At 48.3% G+C, this 24,952-nt stretch overlaps 1 protein-coding gene across 11 annotated transcripts in view; it reads left to right on the plus strand.

The window, feature by feature from the left end:
- ABCC8 (ATP binding cassette subfamily C member 8) overlaps nucleotides 1-24,952 on the plus strand; it is a 77,093-nt gene that overhangs the window by 15,759 nt on the left and 36,382 nt on the right. For 7 of the 11 annotated variants that reach the window (XM_079928264.1, XM_079928259.1, XM_079928267.1 and 4 more), the window contains 5 exons: nucleotides 7,020-7,184; nucleotides 10,540-10,695; nucleotides 15,421-15,555; nucleotides 15,885-16,047; nucleotides 24,720-24,787. In XM_079928264.1, coding sequence (XP_079784390.1) covers nucleotides 7,020-7,184; nucleotides 10,540-10,695; nucleotides 15,421-15,555; nucleotides 15,885-16,047; nucleotides 24,720-24,787 — 687 coding nt within the window. Of the gene's footprint in view, nucleotides 1-7,019; nucleotides 7,185-10,539; nucleotides 10,696-15,420; nucleotides 15,556-15,884; nucleotides 16,048-20,945; nucleotides 21,442-24,719; nucleotides 24,788-24,952 lie in introns of those variants that run through there. The other 4 variants (XM_079928266.1, XM_079928269.1, XM_079928270.1 and 1 more) reach the window with 4 other exon arrangements.

Below are 24,952 nucleotides of genomic sequence, written 5' to 3' on the forward strand. Positions count from 1 at the left end.
GGGCCATCTTGGTGGCTGCTGTTGAGGGGAGGAGAGTGGGAAACCTCCGTGTGTAGGGCTTTTTCTCCCTCCACTACAAATTTTATTAAAAGCTGCCCCAGTTTTATTAATAAGTTAGACTTGCCCATTAAAATTTCTTTTTTAAAAAGAGTTCCATGTCTTAAAAATATTTGAAGCCCATTGGACTAGATGATATCCAATGACCTTTCCAGCTCTAAAGATGCTATAGACTGAAATTTGTCGGACAACAGCGACAGAAAAATCTTTCTGGGGTTTAGTTTCCTTCCTTGGGGCAATAACATCCACTCTGGGGGTGAGGGTGGAGTACTTAATTCTTCCATCTGTTTCTTTGCTGCCACTTAGGTTTAGATGGTCACGAAGCGGAAAACTTTTCACCTCTAATAAAATTCAGAGTCTTATTTTCCCAGCAGAACATCATTATAACCTTTTAACCACAAATAGTCCAAAAATGATGCAGGGAATTACTAATTAGGGATCTGACTACTAATTTACGACTCTCCCTTGTGTAATGTTATTCATCTCGTGGGCTTCAAAATTGCAGATACCATTTAATCCTCAGGAGGTTCATATGAATTTTTTCCAGAGGTATAATTAATCAGCTGAGTACTTTTGGCCGGGAATATGAGACACTCCAAGTCTGTTTGTCTGATTTACTCAGCAAATGATTTTTTTTTTTTTTTTTTTCGGTACACGGGCCTCTCACTGCTGTGGCCTCTCCCGTTGCGGAGCACAGGCTCCGGACACGCAGGCTCAGCAGCCATGGCTCATGGGCCCAGCTGCTCTGCGGCATGTGGGATCTTCCCGGACCGGGGCACGAACCCATGTCCCCTGCATCGCAGGCGGACCCCCAACCACTGCACCACCAGGGAAGCCCAGCAAATGATTATTGAACCCTACCATGTGCCAGACCTGGGTTAGGCTGTCAGAGTATAGAGGCAATGGTTACGATGAGGAGATTAACAATAATAACAACCATTTATTGACTGCTTAATACATGCCTGGCTGTGTGCAGAAGTTATCCATTTGCTATCTCATTTAATCCCTAAAACAGCCCTTTAGGGTAAGTTTTTTTTGTAACAGTTTTATTGAGATATAATTCACATAACCATACAACTTATAAGGTAGGTATTTTAATTCCCATTCTACAGATGAGGAACTTGAGGCTCAAAGAGGTTAAGTAACTTTCCCTAGGGTCTCTCAGCTAGTTAGTGACAGAGTCAGGATTTGAAACCAAGTCTCTTTCACTCCATAGTCTGGGCATTTACAATCATGATGCTAAATTGATTATTATTATCAAGCCATCACCGCTGGCTCCAAGGATTGTGAAACCCAATGGAGGAGAGAGAAATCTAAATAAAATATTTTTATACCATGTGTTAAATACTACTACTCGGAAGTAGATACAAGGAACTAAGGGAAGAAGGAGTGACTAACTCAGCCAGTGATCATGACAGCTTCGTAGAGGAGAGGGTATTTGAATGGGACCTTGACAGATGCATAGGAGTTGGCTAGGCTAAGATGGGTAGATTTCTTGTTCAATCAAGAATGTGAGGACTATTAACTTTGAAATAAATTTTATGAAAATTTTACTGTACTTCACAATTTTTATGCTTTTAGAAAATGCTTAAATAATGTATCAATTTCTTAAAAAAGAAATTTGAGAAAGCCTAAAAAAAAAAAAAACTTTGAAGACTTTTTGCTTATTTAGACTTCAATGGCTTTTGAGCCGCTGAACTTTATTTGCCCTCAAAAGAGGGGGAAAGAGACTGCTTCTCTTGTCCGCAGGAGTGTCACCTTCAGGTTCAGTCTGACCTTAGGTGACCCCTAAATACTCCATATTGATAAAACTGCAGCAGCATGGAGCCAATTGTTAATATTAGGGGGAAGTGACACCAGCCAGAGCCCTTATCAGCTTGTCCACATCGTCTTCTCCTTCCTATGTTTCCCAAAACTCTTATGCCAGTCTCCTAAGAACTCTGACGGCGGATGTGTCAAAGAGATGGTGAGAACAACACTTAGAATATTAGTTCATCTGAATGTTAGCTTTGCCTTCTCTTTTCTCTTTGTTTATACACAAACCCTGGGATTTGCTGCCCTCTCATTGGAACGCTCTTGTCTCAGTTACTTGTTGGCACACAAATCACCGAGACAGATGGCACTGCCTCAGTGGCAGCAGGCCTTATCAAATTTAATATTTGTTCCCTGCAGCCCAAATACAATCAGCAAATTACAGACATAGAAACGAGAGTTGAAAGTAAATATAGTCTCCAGCGTCAGCAACAAAGAGTCCTCAATCGTGTGGTTGCTTGGGATATGGCTTAATTCTCATTTGGGCTTCTGGGCCCAGAAAGTGGGGGAAAGGGGTCATTTATTAAAGTTACTTCGGGGCTTCCTTGGTGGCGCAGTGGTTGAGAGTCCACCTGCCTATACAGGGGACACGGGTTCGTGCCCCGGTCCGGGAAGATCCCACATGCCGCGGAGCAGCTGGGCCCGTGAGCCATGGCCGCTGAGCCTGTGCATCTGGAGCCTGTGCTCCGCAACGGGGGAGGCCACAACAGTGAGAGGCCCGCGTACTGCAAAAAAGAAAAAAAAAAAAAGTTACTTGGTTCACCCCACTGCCTCCCGGCAGGCAGCTCTAACCCAGAGAGACAGGTGCTATTCTGGTCTTTTTGAACAAAGAAGGAAGCTCTCTAGCTACACGTCACAATGTTTAACAGCCCTCTCAGCGAGAAAGCCCTTCTTTCTGCTCAGCCTGAATCCATCCTGCTGCAGTCAGCACAGCCAGGCACCCATTGTTTACTTTATTATCAGTGGCTGCCCTGTCCTCTCTTCCCTTGCCAGGATACTCACAGTTGGCAAGAATCATACCGCCCTTGGCATCTTCAAGGACAAGCATTTCTTATCTCTTCTTTTATTGTTGGAAGTGTCATATAGCTTGCTAGATCTTTGACACTCCTGTCCCCCTGCCACTCCCCAAGGAAAGCTGGGACCCAGGCTGTGCACAGCCCACAATAGATCTCTTTCCAGCCCCCTCTCTCACCCAACCCCCTCCAGCAATCTGTCACCTGCCATGAATGCCTCCGATCTGTCAGGCGGGCAAGGATTTATAAAGAACTGCTGGCATCTGAAACCTGCCAGCACTGCTCTAGGCTGTGAGCTGAGTAGAGAAAAAAAGAATAGTCTGGGTTTGATCTCAGGGCCAAAGCTTCGAATGGCCTCTAAACCTCAGTGGGAGTCATGTGTAGGTTAGTGAGTGTGTGTTGTTTCTGAATGAGTTCTCCTGAGACCTGCTTATGAGTGTATGCGTATGTTCCTTCTGTTTGTCCCTGTGTCTCTTGGTATGTCTCTTTCTGTGTATATCTGTGTCCCCATTTGGACGCCTATATTTGTGGCTATCACTGTGGGTACTTTGAGAACTTATATCCATTTCTATGATTTTGTGATGTCAGCGTGTGGGTTGGTCTCTTTACAACAATGCCCATGAGCTGCTCTGGTCTGGTGTGCATCACTAACCCCTCTCAGCTGCCAAGATGCATCTCCAATGTCACCTCCTCCAGGAAGCCTTCCTCTGGTTGAATTAGATGCTCCTCTTCTGTGCTCCCATAATATCCTATGCTTGCACCATCAAAGCACCCCTTTTCTTTTTCCTCAACTTGACCCTGAGTCTCCTAAGACAGGACCTGTGTTGTCTGACCTCTATGTGCCCAGCTCCGTGCCTGACACCCAGGAGGCACAGGAGAAATTATTCTTCAATGAATAATGCAGATGTTACTGTTACTGCTTACCCTTACTAAAAAAAATTTTTACCTACATTGTTACATTGGATTCTCATAACAACTCTCTGAAGTAGAAACCCTTAATGGCCTCATTTTACAGGTAAGGAAACTGAAGCTCAGAGAGGTTGAGGAACTTACTAAGGACACAGTAGCTAACCTAATGAGTCAGAATTCAAACTCAGATATGGCTAACCTCAAAGTCTAAGCTCTAAACCACAATGTCAAATGGTTGTGGATGGATGGCTGGGTGCCTTGGTCTGTGAGTGGTCAAAGACAGTTCTCAGTGTTTTTACCCAGGGCCTCCCAGAACTGGGACCTACAAGCAATTCACTTTATGGCCCTTGCCAAAATTGGAAGCAAGATCCCAAGTGTTCCCCTCCCCTTTAAGCTCCAGAGAACAAGGGAAAGGAGGCTTTCCAGTCATACCTCTGGCCAGGCAGGGGCGATGGGAATCAGACCTGTAGAGTCCTGGGTGCTAGGCCTACCTCTGCAACAAACTCCCTCTGCGCTCTTCAGCAGTCACTTACATTCTGCAGGCCTCTGTTGGCTCGACTGTCAAATGGGGAAATGTATAGCTTCTATAAAGAGTAGATGGGGGATGAAGATCATATGCATTGATTAATTTAAAATATATTTATTGAGCGCTACTGGGGAAACCCCTGGAAACAAACACAATTTCCTCCCTGAGAGCTTGTGAAAATGTGAGACAAGGACATCTGATCTTCCAAAGCATTTACCACCCGCCAAATGTCAAGTTGTAAGTCCTTGGCCTTTTCTCTCCAGTCTTCAAGGTGCTGGGCAGTGCCGGTGCTCTCACAGCCATTTGAAGCTTCCCAGGGCCTGCCTTCCTTGGGCAGCATCCTAGCCCTCTTTGGCTAGTCTAGAACCCACTTCTTCATCAAAATGTAGCCATTCTGGCCTCCATCTCTTTTATGCTGTCTCTTTGAAGAGAGATCAAATAATGACCCAATCAATGACTTATACCTGCAAGCAGATTGTCATTTTAACAGGTCACAAAATTCTTGATCCAAATAAATATTATTTCTGACCCTAGGGTGTGTGTGTTGTTAGGGGAAGGGGTCAAGGCTTTGCCTTTAGATCTGAAAAATGAGAATTTGTGAAAAATGTACAAATACGGATGAGTGCATTTAATAAATAGTGCCCATAGCCTAACCAATGAGATCGGTTGATTTTTCTAGCCCTCATTCCCCAGCGTATGTGCTTTCTGATCATTGTGACACAGTGAATGAGCGCCATTCCATGCTGCTCGAGAGCTTTCGTGGTAACTGGGGTTCTTGGTGGCATAGCGTTCCCATGAGTCTCCTAATATACTTACCCATTCCCTGTGGTTAGATATTTACATGGATTTTTGCACTCTCCCCCTGCTATAATCCAGAGATAGTACATCTTTGCACATACAGCTCTTTCCTTATGTTAAATTATTTCCTTTGAGATAAACCCCCATGATGTGCTTTGTGGCTTTATGGACTCTATTCTCCAGAGCTGGGTCTCTACAGAGGCTGGTAGAACAGAAGAATTCCAAGGCATGTTACACAGGACCAGGTTTTTCCCAAGCCCGGATGACTACATTTTTGACCCAGAACCATGCAGGTGGGCATCTTTCAGTCCCCCACAAGTCACAAGCTTGTAGCTGACAGCAGGAGACTCAAGGTCAAAAGACTGGATGAGACTTAAGTAGTGGATCTACGGTAGTGATTTTGGCATCATACAGGTTCATGTTCACGTGTTGTTTTCCTTTATCAGCATGTGACCTTGGACCAGCCACTTAACCATGCTGAAACTCCATTTCCTCATGTGTAAAATTGGGCTAATAATGGTACTCTTCTCATTACGTGTTGTGAGCATTGCACCTGGTAAATATTGTATCCTGCCCCTTGCTTCCCTGTAAGGTCAGGTTCTTAAGCCATGTGGCCTAGTTTTAAGGTCCATTTTGCTGCTTCCAGCCATCCCCACCCTCTCACTTCTCCCTTCTCCCTTTTCCTGTTGTACTTGGACAAATGAGACAGAGTCAGGGGCTTCAGGCCTCAGTAGGACCCCCTTCTAAGAGACCTCACTTCTCCCTATATCTGCTTCCTGCTGTCCCCAAAAGGGAGAGACCCCATGCCACAGAGGAAGGGCCATACAGTTGTAACCAGGACCGGCTCCATGGAGCTGTGAGAGCTGGTTAAAGGGGCCTGTTGAACCAAGAGACAAGATCTTCTCTACCATCAGAAAGGCCTGTATCCAGGATGTAGGAATTTCTGACTCTAGGAACAGGAAGGACTCCGCTTAGAATCCTGACCCTTTCAGCCTGCTCTGGTGTGGACATGCCATCAGGCTCCTTCTCAGCACTTTGTTCCCACCACTCTTTATCCCGCAGCAGCAGTTCCCACACCCTTCCAAATCACTTGCAAAGTTCAGGGCGGAGTCTCCGGAAGGGGAGAGCTATGTCTTCATGGAAACACTGATGTGGCTCTGCTGGGGAGCGATGGACTTAATCAAGATCAAAGTTTTCCCAGGAGCTGTTGATGATGAATTTAGAAACACATGCTGTTGTTCCCTGGTATCTTTAGCAATGAAGTCAAAGTGTTTGGGTTTTTTTTCCCCCACTACTTATCATCTGAGATCTTGCTGGAGGTGCAGGAAGCCTTATATTTAAAAGGAGGTCCCAGGAGCCCACAAGGCTGGGGCGCTTGGGTCTGAAATAGTCAATTATAGGCAATGAGTTCCCATCTCTCGCCTGGGAGCACTACTGCCATGTTTTCTGCTGGTCTTTCTCCCCAGAAGTTTCTATAGTGCACGCTGTTGGTGAATGTGGGACAAGGCCTCAGCTGATTCAGTTTTTGTAGCAGAGAACACACGTCGTGGGATCTGTTCTAGCAGTTCTAGTTTTGGCTGCTCTGTGATTTGCTCTATTTATTCTTGTCCTATTCAGAGTGAGCTCCCCTGGCCTGGTGGCCAAAAAGCTGAGAGTCATATTTATGGGCATGAGGTTAGAACTGGGCCACATTCTGTTCACCTAAGTTTATTGATGGAGAGAGTATAGGCAACCCTCCCTGTAGTTAGAAGAATGCTAGTCTGATTTTTCACTCATAAACAGTTGCCCAAGGCTTGCAAGCATGGAGGGTCCTATAATAATGGCCTCTATGGCCCAGTAACAGGTACCAATGGCAGTCATTTTGCTGGCCACGACTGCCACCTCTGAATTTCTCTTTCCAACAGACACAATTTCTCGGGGTTTACTTTGTCTCATCCCAAGAGTTCCTTGCTAATGCCTACGTCTTAGCCGTGCTTCTGTTCCTTGCCCTCCTACTGCAAAGGACATTTCTGCAAGCATCCTACTATGTCGCCATTGAAACTGGAATTAACTTGAGAGGAGCAATACAGGTACTTGAATGATTATTCTTTTCACTAAACAATAAGAACTGCATTATTTGTCCTCACGGACACTCAAGAATGATTCTGCTGTGAATTTATTTTCTTGTTACCCTTTAACAGTGTTTTGAAACAATAACCATTGACAAGGCAGTGTGACATAGTGGAGAGTGCCTTGGGCTGGTCTTGGGAAATGTAGTAGTTCTAGCCCTAGTTCTGCCTTGGACTAGATCTGAGATGTCAACTGCTCAGCCTTGAATGGAACGGACATCACTAATCAGTCACAGCACTTTTTCCTGCTGAATGCAAGTGCAGCCTAAGAATCCGTCTATAAATATTGTTCCAGGGCTCTGTTACCAGACAGTCTTCTTTGGTTACAAAGAAGCATGTTTGACATACCAAGACTAGATAGACTGTAAGATCTATTTGAACTCTTAAATCTTGGGTCGTGACGAGAGAGACGTACCCGGCCTGGTAAGTCCCTGGGTCTAGGTTCTTGTTCCTGTCTGCTGTGGCTTCCTTCTCAGAGTCGGTTGAAAGGATGGTCAAGGTCAGGAAGGATTCAGGGCCCCATTAGGCAAGGTGGTGATGAGCCCCAGTGTTTTTCGTTTTTTGTTTTTTTTGCGGTACGCGGGCCTCTCACTGTTGTGGCCTCTCCCATTGCGGAGCACAGGCTCCAGATGCACAGGCTCAGTGGCCATGGCTCACAGGCCCAGCTGCTCCACGGCGTGTGGAATCTTCCCGGACCGGGGCACGAACCCGTGTCCCCTGCATCGGCAGGCGGACTCTCAACCACTGTGCCACCAGGGAAGCCCCAAGCCCCAGTGTTTTCATTAGAATTTTGGTTCCACTGTTGGCATGGAGAGACCCAGTGTGATAGTGGTTTAAATAGGATAAAAGTTTGTTTTGCACATTTAGTCAGGGCTGATGCGGCAGCTATACAATCATCAGAGACCTTGGCTCCTTCTGTAATGTTGCTTTGCCAGCCTTCTTACATGACTTTGTCTCATGGTTTAATGTGACTACTGAAATTGCCACTATCGTGTCTACATTTAAACCGACAAGAAGAAAGATGGGACAATAGGAAGGCCTAATGTCTTTTCAAATCATGATGCGGAAGTTGCACAGATCCTCTCCCATCCCACTGGGGAGAAATTGGCCATGTGGCTATATCTAGAGAGGCTAGAAGGTGTGGTCTTTATTCTTTTTCTTTTCTTTCTTTTTTTGTTTTTTTGGCCACACCACACGGCACGTGGGATCTTAGTTTCCCAACCAGGGATCAAACCTATGCCCCCTGCAGTAGAAGTGTGGAGTCCTAACCACTGGGCCATCAGGGAAGTCCCTGGTCTCTATTCTTGACAGCCATATATGCCCTGCTAGAAGTTCTTCTTACAGAAAGAAGAGAATGGATAGTGGGGGACAGCTGGCAGATTCTGCCATACCCAGCAATTCCCATGAAGTCAGTAGAACACTAGGAAATTGTGACTAAATCCCAAAGCCAGCTCATTCTTCAGAAATGTTTCTCAGAATCATGAACATTGATTGGTCCTCTGGGAGCCAGGATCAGAGGCATTGCAGAAAAGGAACTGAGAAGAGAAGGGTATAGCCTGGGCTGGAGACTGTGTCTGGGTCCAAACTCTGGTTATCTTGGTATAGTCCATGTGAGTGGCGCCCCCTGGAGTTGTATAGTGCACAGCTTGTGAAGCTGTCCATCTCCAGTGGTTTTTCATTTCCTCATGAATGTCATCAAGTGAGAATGGTAGAAAGATCCCAGGAAAATCTAAGACCCTCTAAGACTCATAGGGGTTCAGATCTAGGAGAACCAAGCTATTGCTAGTTCAGAAAACCTCTCTAAAGTCCCAAACTCTGTCCAGACCCCTCCAGTGACAGGCAGGCATGTATCACCACAAACAGCAGCCAATTTCATAGTCAAGCAGTTTTGTAATTAAATCTACTTTCTATTTCTGTCATAAATCACACACTAGCCCAATATTTTCCAATTATACTAAAAAAGCCAAATATGGTTTTTTAATGTATTAGCATGTAATCATTTTTATTAAACTGTCTGAATCTTTTGCACGAATTCATTATGTCCCCAAAAGAAAATGCTGGCATTTATTATGGGAGCAAATTAGAGAAAAACTTCTTCCTTTCCGAGATTTACAGAAATCTCTAGATAAGGGTTTATGTCTTCATGAGTTTGAGAACAACGACAGTTCTTGCATGAAAAGTTATGAAGCAAGATTCCTGTATTATATATAATTTTTGACATATACCAGGTTTCGGTCATGTAATTCTCTATATCCTGGTCTTAATAATGCTTTATTTGATAGTTTACTGTATGTTCCTACTTCACTGAAACTAGATTTATTATTATTCTTTAAAGACTGATTGCACATAACTTAGGATGAGCATAGATCTGTCAAAAAATGTCATTGCCATTATATTAAACCTTACCCATGGTATATATAAACTCGTAAAAGACAGAACAGGTTCATGCTTTAAGCAGACCTGACCCATGAAAAAGCCTGGGTTTACACAAAAGATGAATTAAGGGCTGGGAATCCACCTTGCAACAGAATGCACAGTAGAATTTCATTCAAGAGCAGGCATCCCTAAAGGGAATGCATTTTTCCTTGTTTAAGGGCACGGAGCCTGACAATTGCCATCTTTCTGGGAGGCACAGTCACCGTGCACATAGAGCTTTTAGGTTCGGAGTTCACAGGGAGCCATTGCCATGGCTGCTCCCCATCTACCCTGGGGAAGTAGAACAAGGTCCTTGGGGTGGCCAGACTCCAGAAGGTGCTGGGGCTGATCGACACAAGCATTTGTCTCACATAAGACCTTCCCAGGCTGAATCCTTGTTTTATTTAAAGGCTCAATTAAGACAGGACTTGGCCCCAGAGCATACCCCCTTTCCCGGGTGAAGAAGCCGCATTAAAACAGATGGCTGCCACCCTTCGTCATTTTTATGGCTCTAAAGTTGTGTTCTCCACGGACCTCCGGTAAATCAAGAATACAACTGGACGTGAAAATCTGCTTTTAAGATTTAAAAGCTAATTAAGTCCTGTCTCCAAGGGAAAGGCCTTGCTTGCTGGGGAAGTAGCTTGCCATGCTAGCAGATTCCTCACGCGAATGCTGCCTCTCTGACTTGCTTGAACTATAGTCAATGCCCTTTACCTCTCTGAGCCTTAGTTACTCCATTTGTAAAACTGGAACAATCATGCAGTGCCCTTTACAGAGCTGCTCTGGGGCTCCATGGGGGAATGTCTGAGAAGCCCCTGGCACTTTAGAGACACATGGCATCTGGGGTGGTGATTAGGATATTGACGATGACAAATGTGAAACACTCTGCTCTCATTTCCAGACCAAAATTTACAATAAAATTATGCACCTGTCCACCTCCAACCTATCCATGGGGGAAATGACTGCCGGGCAGATCTGTAACCTGGTAGCCATCGACACCAACCAGCTCATGTGGTTTTTCTTCTTGTGCCCAAACCTCTGGGCTATGCCAGTACAGGTAAGGGATGTGTGCTTTGTTGGGGATTGGGGGACACAAAACCAGAATCCGCTGGTACATGCCCAGTGGCCAGAAGCTCACCATCTTCCATTCCTTGTTTGCCTGCACCTTCTATCCCCTTGGGGTCTCCATGGAGTGTATGCCTGGGTGTCTATACTGTCTTATACTCTGCAAGTGGTCTAGCCATCTCTCTTGATGATCAGAGAAGGCAGTGTCACTAAGACTTTTAAAATGTAGCCAACCTTAAAAAATATGTATAGAATAATCATGTGTGGAACACTTTCACAGACATTAGAAGTTACGTTATAGCAGAGTACTTAATTACGTTGAAAAGTGTTCACGATGTTTTTTTTTTTTTACGATGTATTTTTAAGCAAAAAGAGTAAGTTAAAAATAGTATTCACAGTGTGCTTCCTGCTAAATTGGAATATACACATGTATATATTTGTACAGATTCACACAGGAAAAAAAAGAACTGAAAGTCCTTGTGGTGGGATTACAAGCGATTTTTATTTTGTTTATGCGTTTCTAAATTCTCCAATAAACCCGTGTTAATTTTGGAAATCTAAAACATGGCATTTCCTAAAGCCAGGCAACTTTTGGGACTGGCTCTGGAGGAAGCACATTCTCCCCCAACAGTAGAATGAGAATCCCCGGCACGGTTTACCTGACTCCTGGCCTCATCTGCTCCATCTCCCATCTGGAGCTCTTCCGCCACAGAGTCTGCGATTCCTGCCGTGTGCCTGAAGATGCATCTTCACTCTGGTGCTCAGGCCAGAAACTGAAATCCAAGATCCACTCCCAGAGGGCCTGCAGGCTTCACAGGGGATGCCTGGTATAGCAGAAAGTGTCTAGACTTGGGTGAGGCAGGCTGATTCAAGTCCTTAACCTATCTGAGCCTCGGTTTCCTCATCTGGGAAAAGAGGATGATTCCTACCCTCTGGAGGTGTTCTGATGATTCAATTAGATAATGTAAGCAAAGCACCAAGCACAGTGCCTGGCATAGAGTGGTCACTAAGTAAACATCACAGCCCTCTAACTTGCTCACTTTGATGTAAGAACTTTACCAATCCAGAATCCATTGCTTCTTGGGATGTAGATTCCATAAACCTTAATCTAAAGTGATGTATATTGGTCTTCCTTACCTGTAAAGTTTATATGTAAGAGACACTAAAGAAAAACAGAAGGAGAGGCTTGCATAGGGAGGCAGCTAGACAAGATTGGATGTAGGGCAGGAAATCTGATGGTCCTTTTTACGGGAACAGCCACATACACCATTCCCTGTTACCACTGACCAACACCCAGATCCCTGTGCCCCCCTCCACTCTGCCAAGATGGATCAGTGACTACAGAAACTATAGAAGGGCCTGGAGGGCTCATCTAATAGTCACAGCCTTTCATCGTTTCTCTTGTGTTTCCTTGAACAACCCGTTTTGGAAGATTTTGTCCACCAGACCTGCTGCATTGTTATGGTTACTATTATTTTACTTTTTAAATTTTATTTATTTATTTTTATTTTTATTTTTTTGGCTGCATTGCGTCTTCATTGCTGCGCGTGGGCTTTCTCTAGTTGCGGTGAGCAGGGGCTACTCTTCGTTGCGGTGTGCTGGGCTTCTCATTGCGGTGGCTTCTCTTGTTGCAGAGCACGGGCTCTAGGCGCACGGGCTTCAGTAGTTGCGGTGCATGGGCTTCAGTAGTTGCGGCGCACGGGCTTCAGTAGTTGCGGCACACGGGCTCAGTAGCTGTGGCTCGCGGGCTCTAGAGCGCAGGCTCAGTAGTTGTGGCGCACGGGCTTAGTTGCTCCGTGGCATGTGGGATCTTCCCGGACCAGGGCTCGAACCCATGTCCCCTGCATTGGCAGGCGGATTCTTAACCACTGCGCCACCAGGGAAGTCCCTGGTTACTATCATTAATAGTGTTTGTTGCACATGTACCATTGCTAACAAAACTAATAGCTGATAGCCCCTGCCCTGTGCCTGGCCTGCCCAGCCTGTCTCACTTGTGTAATTAACTCTCACAACACCGGGGTTGGGGGTGGGGTGGGGGGGATGGGGGGGGGAGATTAGGTAAGAATTTTTACGTCCACAAAGTACTTACATTTCCTTATTTATCATGAAGTAATCATTTGATTTTCTGTTTTAATTCCTCAAAGACTGTACCTTTGCCCTTATAGCTTTGACCAGCCTCAAGACACAGTGTTACCACCGGAATTGATACAATTCCTTTGACCAGGTCAGGATTCCATGTGGAGCCTGGTTGGCCACAGGGCACATGAGGCTTTTGATGGTATTGAAATTAGCTCAGGAGCCCCTGTTCCTTTGTCCCCAGGGGCTCACCCTGATTTGTAATCTTTTTTATTCACATATACTTTTTTAAATAACAGTTTTATTGAGATATAATTCACCCATTTAAAGTGTACAATTCACTTTTGCATGTTTACAGAGTTGTGCAACATCATCACAATTTTAGAACACTTTCATCACCCCAAAAAGAAACCGACATCCCCTGGCAGTCACTCCTCATCCCTGCCCCCAGCTCTAAGCAACCACTGATCTACATCTACTTCTGAAAACCTAATGAAACTTTCTTCTCAGAAAAACAAATGTGCATTCACACATCTTGCCTACAATTTAAGGGGCTTTGCGGGCCCCCTGAAGCTTATTGACAGCCATGTCAAAGATCTTGGCCAGAGTGGGGACCTCTGTGCTTCCTCATGCCATGGGCATCAGAGGCCCAGAGAGGGCAGGGACCTTACCCTGGGCCACACAGTGAGCTGGTAGGAGCACCATACCCAGGTATCGCCTTTCTGTGGTTCCCTAGTGACAGAGATCCCATGAGACTTGTTTGTTTGTTTTTAAGAAGGAGGGTCAGGGACTTCTCTGGTGGCCCAGTAGTTAAGAATTTGCCTTCCACTGCAGGGGGTACTGGTTCGATCCCTGCGATCCCTGGTGGGGGGAGCTAAGATCCCATAGGCTTGGCAGCCAAAAAACCAAAACATAAACAACAGAAGCAATATTGTAACAAATTCAGTAAAGACTTTAAAAATGGTCCACATCAAAAAAGGATCTTTAAAAAAAGGTCAGCCACCTTGTCTCCAGCTAAGTGTCAGGCACTATTCTAGGTTCTTATCATATATATGTTCATTTAATCTTCACAACAGTCCTGCTAAGGCGGCAATTAAAATTACCATTTTAAAAATGAAGGTGCTGAGATGCAAGATTGCACTGCCAGTAAATGCTGGGACTGCATTCAAACTCGGCTGCAGACTCCTGGGACTGTGATCTCCCCACCACTACCTGAGATTGCTTTCCTAGCCTGAGACTAGGAGATAAAATAGTCCTTTTATTCCCCACACTTGCTTTGCACACTCAGAATCCCTGATTTCTGGTATGTTCTCTCACAGGGTCCATTCAGACCCCTGCAGAAGGGCAGAGGGGGCAGAAGGGTCTGGGGAGCGTGACAAAGGGTGGCTGAAGTGTGAGGAGGAGCCTGGTGGCAGTAGAAGTCGTCACATCCCCAGCTCTTGCCCCAGCAGCTGCCAGCCTTGGAGGTGGTGGGCGTGCAGACACCGACCCCCCAGCCGGGGCCCTGGCGGTGACTCTGGCAGTGGTCTGAGAGCTTCCCTGGTATCCTGCTCTACCCAAGTTGCTAAACAACACCCCGACTGCCTCCAAATGAGGACAGCTAATGGAAAGAGTGGAGGCCAGGGATAGTTTTCCAGAGGGATGATGGGAGTGGGGGCCAGCAAGAGTAGGAAGGTTTTTCATCTCCTAATGTGCTCCTCTGCCCATCCATGCCAGCATTTAACATCAGTTAAACACTGGGAGGCAGGTGGTAAAGGGGTCACTTACCCGCCCTCTAGGAACCTGCTAATGCAGGAGGCATTCTCTAACTAATAGACACAACAGAGCCACCCACCCGCTCTTTGGCCCTTGAGATGGTGCAGGAGCCTAGTGCCAATTTGGTGTAGGGCTCGGGGAGTGCAGGGCCAACCCAGACACACTTTTGTTTTCTTTTAAGGAAGCAGCACATCTGTTCCTCTAGAATAAGTCCTGAATTTAGAAGCGTCTGCCTTTGAAGGCGACCTGAGAAGTTGTCATCGTGATGCTTTGGGGGCTGGCAAGAGTAATTTATACTTCTCATAAATATTCAGAAGTCAGCTGTCATTTACATAGAGCTAGAAACAGAATGAATTCTCTTTTTAGAGGATGCCTACCAGATCCACTGAAAATTAAAGACACCAGGAGCATAAGGATGAAAAGTAAACTCTTAGACCCTGGACTGGTTTTGTCTGGCATGGATACAGCTATTTTGCTCCTTTGCTTACGTATCACTTTTTTCCAATGAGAGTGAACCATCAGCCTTGAAAACCAGCCAATAGAACAAAAGGTGCTGTCACTCACTGTGCAGACTCACCTCTTAGACCTCCATCTGCAAAAGTAGACATGGAGAGAGTTAATGCCTCAGCCAGCCTTGCAGATAAATACAGTTAGTTACCAGCCCAGAAATTCTCTGCTTGTGTGAGAGCCCATCATGTGAGTCCCTCCTTCTGAAATTGCTTTGTAACACCTCCTCCTCTTTCCCACAAGAAACTTTTGAAAGCTGGACACAAAGGCATGTCCCACTTTAGGGCACTGGGTTACCGGGTGGGGAGGGGGGTGCCAATACCCCCTGGCAGGGAAGCCCCCAGATCAAAGGGAATTCATTCCCATGACCCTCCCTCAGATCATCGTGGGTGTGATTCTCCTTTACTACATCCTTGGAATCAGTGCCTTAATTGGAGCAGCTGTCATCATTCTGCTGGCTCCAGTGCAGTATTTTGTGGCCACCAAGCTCTCCCAGGCCCAGCGGAGCACACTGGTAAGTATCTGTAGGTGTGCATGCGCCCCCTTTTCCCATCCTTCCCCCATACCGCTCCCTCTCCCCTTACATTAGTGGGTCTCCTCACTCTTCCCCCAGATGTCACCAAACAGTGCCCCCCACACACATCCACACTATGATTGACCTTAAGCAGGTCACTTCAGCTGTCCAGGCCTCGGTTTCTTTGTGAAATGGGATTAATGGAGCATCCCCAAGGAGACGGAGGCTGGGCGGAGGCTGGAAAATGGTGAGGGCGTTGACCCACCTCCTTCCTCTTGGGTGGGATGGGGGCAAAAGAAACCCTTCTCTGACTCAGTGACTCCTGGCAGGAGTATTCCAACGAGAGGCTGAAACAGACCAACGAGATGCTGCGTGGCATCAAACTGCTCAAGCTGTACGCCTGGGAGAACATCTTCTGCACGCGGGTGGAGATGACCCGCAGGAAGGAGATGACCAGCCTCAGGGCCTTCGCCGTCTACACCTCCATCTCCAGTGAGTCCCCCGCAACCAGCCAGCCCTGTGTGCAGCTACTTACATGCCAGGATAGGGTGCCAGGGCTGGGGGAGGAGGTAGGGGTGGCAGAAGTGGGAGACTTTGGGGATCATCCCGTCCAGGAGAGCCTCAAACTGTCTCTTGTAGCAGAGCTGCCAGAAATCAATGTTCTTCAGCCATTTATCGAGCAAACGTATTGAGAGCCTGCTACGTGCAGGGCCCTGGGCTGGCCCTCAAGGTACAGTGATGAGAGAGATAGATGTGGTCTTTGATGTCTTATTAAGCTGATATGTTATTGAGAGGCAGCAATAAATGAATAAATAACAGCAGTTTTGAATTCTCCCGAGTGTGAGGACTTCTTTTCAATAAGTCAGACTGAGCTGCCAGGGCCTTAAGGAAGCTTTCATCTACCTGGGGCCATGAGAGGTAGAAAATTTCTCTTTAAAGAACAAAAGCTCAAGCTTGAGGTACTCACAGGTGTAGGGACTGAATTTACATTAACCAAGTGGTTTGGGAACCCCAAGCCCCGAAAATAGAGAAAAAAAGACCAAAACTGGTAAAACTCCTATGGTCCCAGAAGACACGCATATTAAAACCATTTTCCAGAGAACATAGGACTCCAGTGGCAAATACTCATGTTAAACAATGAGCTGATAATAAAGAAACAAAAATCCTCCAGAAAAGATGTACCACCAGAGTGAGAGTCAGCAAATAGGAGAATTCGTTCCTCAATACCTCGAGATGATAGAATAGTCTGAAAGAGATAATAAAATAAGTGCTTTAAGGGAACTCCCTGGCAGTCCAGGGGTTAGGACTCTGTGCTTTCGCTGCTGAGCACCAGGGTTTGGTCCCTGGTCAGGGAACTAAGATCCCACAAGCTGCACGGCATGGCCAAAAAACAAAACAAAATAAAACCAACAAAATAAGTGTGTTAAAATAATTGAAGGAAGGCACAAGGCAAACCAGCAAAAAGAAAGCCAAAAGAACTTCTAAAAATTAAAAATTTAGTTATTGAAATTAATTCAGCTGGCCCCCTGGTCAGAGTGGGCATATAGAGGTCAGGTGATGGATGGAGTCCTGGCCCAAGTTTATCTCACAGTTGGTCTAGTGGTTCCATGGATCCACCCCTTTGTGGTTACTGCCCAAGTGCATAATTGGGATGTAGATATTTAGCAGCTAGAAAACCTCATTCTGATTCCCTGATCTGTCCAGTTTAAGAGCCATTTTGGTAGGAAGGGCCAAGAGGAAGCCCCCAGAGAGAAAAAAATAAAAAAGAAACAAAAAACAGCTCAGTGTACAGGTTAAATGAATTAACATAACTGAAGAGAGAATTTGTGAATAAAAAGATAGATCTGTGGAAATTACACAGAATGTGGCAAGGAGAGATAAATGGAAAATGTTTTTGTAAGTTGGGAGAACCATTTTACAGATGGGAAATTGAGGCCCAGAGGGGGGCATCTTCCTGAGGTCACTTCTGAGGTTAATGGCTTGGCTCAGACTAGATCCTCTGGAATCTCTTAGACTCCCAGCCTCATGCTGTTTTCCACCCAGAGCCAGGAACCCAAGTGGGGTGAAGAAAACTGAGGGCACAATGGGCACCATTTTCAGGCTATTGTCTCTGAATAGAGGAGAAACATCCCAGCATGGGCTCTGACAGGAGTGGGAAATAGGGAAGGAAATTAAGAGAGGTAGACACTACGACTACCACCCCCCTCCGGCTGAAGTTGGTTCTCTTGGTGTGGCAGGAAGAGACACACCTGTGGGCATGGCAGTGCTGGGCAGCAGTGGAGGGTGCACCAGATGTGTCTCCCAGAGAGGTGCATGGAGAATGAGGTGGTCCCTCAGGTCACCTGTGGGTTCCTGGCAGTCACGTTGCCTAGCGAGGGGGTCTGGTGGGCTCAAGTGGCCAGCGTCCAACCTGAAGGTTCTCACAAGGTGGGGCTTGCACTGAGCACTTCCTTGTGTCCGGTCAGACCATGGCGTCCTGGTCCAGGCACCAGTGGCCAGGCCACCCACCATCATGGCACCAGCCATGACACCCTTCTGCAGAAAATCCTGCTAAGAGCTGATTTTCTCAGAATGGAGCGATGAGCATGGCAGTCTTCCTAGATTCTTCACCAAGACACTCCAGGTTCCTCAGCCGTGACCTTGTGGGCTCCAAGCACCCCTGGGCTGAGCACTTGATAGGACAGGAGAAATTAGGCAGGAGACTCTGGGGAGCTCAGAGAAACCAGTGTCCACACCCTAGGCCCTCTTCAGCCTCTCTGTCAGCTCTGCTTACCCCTGAGCCTGGTCGTGGTAACAGTAACCCCACACTGTGTACAGACCGGTGAGTTACAGACACCTAGCTTCCAGACACCCCATCAGGGGGAACAACTGCTGCGGTGGGGGAGGTCTTCCCCCTCCCGGCAATAACGTGGCAGGGTGGAGTAGGGCGGGCTCACTGTTGCTACGACGGGAGAGAGGGAAGGGAAGCCGTAAGGAAATTGGGAGCACTGGGTCCCCAAGATTCCTGACAGCAAAGTAGGGACAGCCTCTGATCATACAGGTGGGGGCAGGTGGCAGCTACTCTGGTTCTAAGAGATGTATGCTTATTTCCTGCAATCCAAACTTCAACCTGCTGGGACATGTTTCCTATGGAAACAACATCATAAGACGCCTAGGTTCCCAGGCTAGCCTACTAAGCCTGTCTAGTAGGTGCTTTTTGTCCTGTGGGGCCCCCAGAAGACTAGCCATGGCTTTGTGAAGGGTCTGGAGCCAGGAGGACCTGGGGCAAGGAGGCTCCACGTCGTCAAGAGCTGAGATGACAATGGCTCTGGAGCTAAACAGGGGTCTCCCCAGGGCCCCTCACCTGTCCAGTACTTGGTGACCTAGAGAGATAAACAGAGCAGCCCAGGCTGGTCCTTGGAAGAGGGCAGAGAGGAGGAAGGGGACGAGCCATCCGGGAGAGAGAGCTTTGAAAGCCAAGTGCTGTTTGCTCTGTGTTTGCCCTTGCTGGAATGGGTTTCTTTGTGTTGGTCGGCAGTGGGTTGGGGAGAGACAGGGAGTTAGGGTGAGGGCACCGCCAGGCTGCAGTTATATGCTTTGAGTGTGTTTTCATTTACTTCCTCCTGGACTTCCTGCCTTCTGCTCCCTGTCACCCAGAATTAGGACACAGGTCATTAAGCTTGAGGTAATGGGGCATCTTTGATTCTCGCCTCTGGCACCAGCCATGGGGTCCTGTGGCCGCAAAGGAGCCCTGGAGTCACGTGTCCTGATGGGGCCCATCCTGGTGTTGCCTGCTGGGCTTTCAGTCTGGTCATTGTACACCAGGCAGACTGTCAGGCAGACAAGGTTACCTCTGACACTCTGTCTGATGGTCTCACAGTGGCATCACTGAGAGCTCCTGTTTGTGGAGCCTTGAGCTGGTGCATGGCAGGACAGAGCAAGGGGGTGAAAAGGAAATGATACAGTTTCTCTGCCATCAAAATCCAGAATCAGCATTTCCTCTCGAAGAAAAACAGATATGAGTTACTCAGAGGGCGTTAAGTGAGCCCTGCCCTGAGCTAACCACTGGGAGGGACGCAAGAGACCAAAAGATGTGCTCCTGTTCTCAAGGAGTTTATACTCTGCTAAGAAGTCAGAGCTAACATCCGTGAAACAGTGTGGCAGGGAGCTCTCGACCACGGGGACCTGCTCCACGCTGCTGCCCAGCAAGCCTGACTTCGTTTAACCCTCCGAACAACTTTGTGAGGTTTGTAGCACTATTGTCCTATTTTACAGCATGGAAGACTGAGGCTCAGGGAGGTGAAAGGACTCTCTGAGGTCCTCAGCCAATAAATGGCAGAGAACAGAGAAGAAGAAAGCCGGCACGGCCTCAGAGTTCACACAGAGCTTCGTGCAAGAGGCGGCGTGGCTGCACCTGCCACAGGCAGGGTTTCAATGAGCAGAAGACAAAGTGGGGAAAAGCTGCGAGCGAGTGCTGTGCTCACTCCCCTTAGAAACCAATGCAACCCTTATTTCCTTGCAGAACCCGCATAGCTCTAGGTGTCCAGTCCAGCCATAAATTTGAGGAAAGCTTTGCAGGGGTGACACAGGGGTCCCAGGCCCTAACTGTCAACCAGTTGACATGCTGCCAGTTCATTCTGTCCTTTGTGCAGCACCCATTCCTCCTCTCTGTGCTAGACGCTCCTGAGGCCCTGGACATTAGAGAGGGGGCTGCACGGTCCTCACCCTCGCAGTCTTGTGGGAGACCAGGCCGTGGACAGGGGCCGTGCCTGTGGTTAGAGCCACAGGGTCAGTTCTAAATCCCCCGTGTTCTCTTTCACGGGCACACCTGGCCCTGGCCTCCTTTATTTCTTTCGTTCTCTTATCTAATAAATATTTACTGAGCACCCACTATGTGTCAAGCCCTATGCCAGGCCTGGGGGATGTGGCAGGCTGTTCACAGTCTAGTAGGGAAGCCAGACGGGCAGCTGTGTCGTGAGTGACAGGAACAGAAAGTGGAATCCATCAGAGCGGCACCCAACCTCATCTTAGGAGCGGTGGGTGTCAAGGAAGCCTTGTGCTCGGTGAAACCCATTGCCGATGCCCATAGGATCCCATGTCAGCCAAGTGAGGGAAGAATGTTCCAGGCACAAAGGCCTAAAGGTGAAAAGGATGACGGGTGTGTCCAAGACTCGAGTATATCACGGTGAGGAGAGGGTAACGAGACCAGATCACGCAGGACCTTGTGTGCTGGGTTTTCTCCTGAGGCAGGAGAGGCATTGAAGGATTTTAAAGGAAAGGTGGGTCTGCCATCTCTTCCAGTGTTCTGTGGTCAGGGGTCTTCCCTCTTCCCACCTGGGTCTGAACCACAGTCAGGTGGTTCACATCAAATGAATGTGACTGGCCTCATGCTATGTTTTGAAAAGCAAAAAACAAGCCCCCAAGCTCGGATGGAGGTGTGGGGTGGGCAGGATGGTGCCTGTGAACCCCATTCACAGGGCACCCAGCACCTGCCCCTCCCCGCAACCCAGGCCCTGGCTGTTCTTGGCGAGCGTCTCCTCCTCGGCGGAGGCCCTGACTCAGAACAGCCAGTGTGTGGGGACAAGGAGACCTCCAGACCTGGTCCCCCTTCCTTCTCCAGCTTCTCTGAACTTCAGCGTCTGCCCTTCCTTCCACCAGCTGGTACAGCCACAGTGGGTTGCTGATGCATAGCCTGGCGGGGGGGTTTGGGTGTCTGAGGGAGAGCTGGAAGCCGCAATCAGTGTGGCTGTGAGCCTCCTGCCTCGCTTCCACCAACTCCAGCCTCGCTTCCACCACCTCCAGCGCCGGACACACGCCACTGCCTACTTTCCTTCCCTCTGCTGACTTCAGACTGACTACCGGACTGAATAGCTCTGTTCACTTCGAAATGCCTTTCCCCTCCTACAGGTGCAGCCTGCAGTCACTGTGAGCTGGCAGCTCCTCCCCTGGCCCTGGGTAGGGGAGGGGGTGAAGTTAACCAGAGGCACAAATGGCTCACTGTGCCTCCCCGTGCATGGCTTCTGAAATATTTATCAATATTTTGCAAATGAAAAGCTCCTGCTATTGCAGTGCGTGGGGGGACTGCCACCCACAAGGCCAGACAGCATTCCTTGGCCAAAGCCCTGCGGGCGGCGGGCAGCAGGCGGGGGAGCAGTTGATCTGAGCCCTGCTTTGTTTTCAGTTGATCTGTTGTTTTGTTTTGTTTGGGGGGTATGAAAAGCTGACACAGTTGTTCACTACGGAACCCCCAGAACACAACACAATGCCTGAAACAGCGGAGACCCTCAAAAAAGAATTTCTGAATGAATATTTCTTAAAGGATGGAGGGGCAGTGTTAAAACAATAGGTACCCTTATCTCTACTCCATTACAAAAAGGCTTTCCCTCTTGAAGGTGGCCTTTCTGACCTGCCTACATGCAACTAAACTTTTCCATAACAGCATCACACTCACACATCGTTTCATAATCTTCTGCTTTCACTTAGTGTTATTTAACAGTATTCCCTACTCCCTAACATTCAAGGGTTGAGCACTGTCATGTCCTTCTTTTTTTCATTGTTTCCTAGATCAAATCTAAGTGAGTCAGCCCACCCCATGCCAAAGTTGGAGAGAAATCTATTCTTGGTTATATTTCCCACTCCTCCGCTGCCTTTAATGTCCCATCGGCCCTTACGTGGTTCGGGAAAATGGAGGCTCCCCGGAGTTGCCTTTTTCCCTCATTTACTAAAACAGCTGATCCTGTTGGATGTTTCCAGTTTACTTGGTTTCAGGGGTTCGTTGCTGTGGTTGTGGTTTTTGTGTTGCTGTGACAGGCAGTGCTGCAGCTAACAGCATCTTGCTGAGGGCTTTGTGCTTCTCTTGAGTGATTATTCAGGATAAATTTCCAGGAGAGGGATGGTAGGATCAGAAGTCTGAACTCCTGTGCAGCTCTAGCTACAAAGCACCAGACTGCTTTCTGAGCGAGTTGTACCAATTTATAATCTAACTTCCAAGCCTATTCTTCAGCTGGGAGTTGAGCCCCCCCGTGTGTGGGGGAGGGGTCTTGGCCTGGGGCAGGGGCCGAGGTGGGGTGCACAGGTACCTTTTGACAGGATGGGCAGGAGAGGAAGGTGGCCCCTGCCTGAGGGAGCTCCCTGGAGGAACTGCCTTGAAGGGGAGGGACGAAGCTAACTGTCTTTACAGCTTCATCGTTGGTGATGGTCAATGGCCCAGGCCTGATGGACATCCTCCTCTCCCTCCCTCTCCCCAGCCAGTGATGGCCATGCTCTGTCCTATGTCCCAGATCTGGGTTCCTTATGCTGTGGGAAAACCAATAATGCTTATCCTGCCCCCTGCAGTACGAGAGGGCTGTGAGGGAGGGTTGTGGCATTGAGGTGGGCACCAGGAGACCATGGAACCTTCATCAAGAAGGGCAATTAAGGGCTTCCCTGGTGGCGCAGTGGTTGAGAGTCCACCTGCTGATGCAGGGGACACGGGTTCGTGCCCCGATCCAGGAAGATCCCACATGCCGCAGAGCGGCTGGGCCCGTGAGCCATGGCCGCTGAGCCTGCGCGTCCGGAGCCTGTGCTCCGCAACGGGAGAGGCCACAACAGTGAGAGGCCCGCGTACAGCAAAAAAAAAAAGAAGGGCAATTAAATCACCATCATGTGTGATATTAGTGTTGATAAAAAGCCTTGTGGTCGGAGAGATTGGCAGTGCCCCAAGGGCTCCAGCCATATCTTCTCCATGAGACAGGGAGCCCTCCAATGGCAGGGCGCATAGATTGGGGATTCCCCAAAGATGGGCACAATATCTTTCCTATCTGCTTGGGAACCCCATATGGGCATGTTTCCTCTTTCCCCGTCCTATAAGGTGTCTCCTGGGAGCATAGTTCCTCCTATCTCCTTCCTCAGACTGGGAGCCCCCTGAGAACGGGGACCACGTTCTTCCACTCCCTTGGGGTTCCACATCTCCATGTATGTACTAGGTGGTGCAGGACTCTTGGAGTAAGTAGACAATCAGCTTCTCGGAATGGTGTTGATGGTCTGGAATTCTTCAGAGTGTCAGACACTTCGCCATTCATTAAACAGGGGCCATGTGCACAGGCTCTGCCCTTGGCCTCTGGCTCCTGGCTCCTGGCTCCTCCTTTAATTTAGCTAATATCAGAACCAGACTCCTTTCTGCGCTGGCCTGGAAGAGGCTGCTGGAAGGAAGGAGGAGGAGGTGGGAAGGTGGCAGCTAGGATGGGCGTCTCTTACTCCAGGAGGGCTACTCTCTCTGGAAGTTCTGGCCTGGGGTCAGGGCACTCTTGGGCATCTCACAGCTTGGACCAGAGGAGCAGGGCTAAGCTAGCAGCCCATGAGGTATAATACTCAGGTAGCACTGAGGCATCACAGAGGCCTGTTCCCTTCATTACCTGCTCTCACCTTGGAGAGAGCCAGAGTATGTGAACAAGTAAGTACAAGTTTGCAAAAATCAGGTGAAGAAACCGAGGCTCAGAGAAGGTGAACGATCAGCCCAAGATTACACAGCTTAGAAATAATGGGGACTCCGCCCTTCTCTGACTTTAAGTCCAGATCTCTTTGCTCTTTGGGGTCCCTATGAAGAGCCTGAGGGCCACACCATAAACAGAATAAGGAGAGGGCCTCTGTTGCAGCAAACCAACTGTCCCACCTGGGCGTGGGCTGTCAGCCTTAGAGCTAAGGCAGACCCTGCTTCCAGCTGTCCTCAGTCACTAATACCTCAGTGTGAATGAGTTTGAAATCCTTCCTAAGAGCCATGGGAGACTGGGAAGCCTCTCGGCCTCAGAGTGAGCCAGGGATTCAAGGACCAGACGTAGAGGAAGGAGTAGCAACTTGGTGCCCCCAGAAACACGTGCTGCTGACCTCGTGGTTGACCACAGTCCACCAGCTCTCCAATCCCTTCCCCTGCCACTTTCTCACAGGGCTTTCTTCACACTGTCCACATGGAGCAGAGTAAGAGCATTTCAACCTTTATTTAAAGGCTTAAGTCTCAGTGATGGAGATAAGCGTCCTGAGGGACACACGTTAGGAGCTGGAGGTGCCACAGAGCTAGAGTTCTGCCCAGCTCCATCCCGCAGGCTGGGGAAGGGACCCCAGAGGCTGCCCTGCCTTCACACCAACCTGGGCAGCTTCACTTCCAGCCGTCTCCTTCCTCCCACTAAACTCCCCCTGTGCTTCCTCCGCAGTTTTCATGAACACGGCCATCCCCATCGCAGCCGTCCTCATCGTAAGTGGATCCTTTCTTCGTCTCCCGGTGAGAGTTGGTTGGGCGGGGTGGGGAAGGCTGTCTGGCGTGAGAGTCGCCCAGGGTTTGGCCTTTCTGCACAGGGGCTTCGGAAGATGGGCTCAGCAGCAGGACTGAGAATAGGGTGCTGGATGGAGAGTCTATATATGCAGCCAGTCCCTCCTCCACTGCCCC

This window comes from Stenella coeruleoalba, assembly GCF_951394435.1.
Source record: "Stenella coeruleoalba genome assembly, chromosome: 8".
Classification (NCBI taxonomy): Eukaryota; Metazoa; Chordata; class Mammalia; order Artiodactyla; family Delphinidae; genus Stenella; species Stenella coeruleoalba.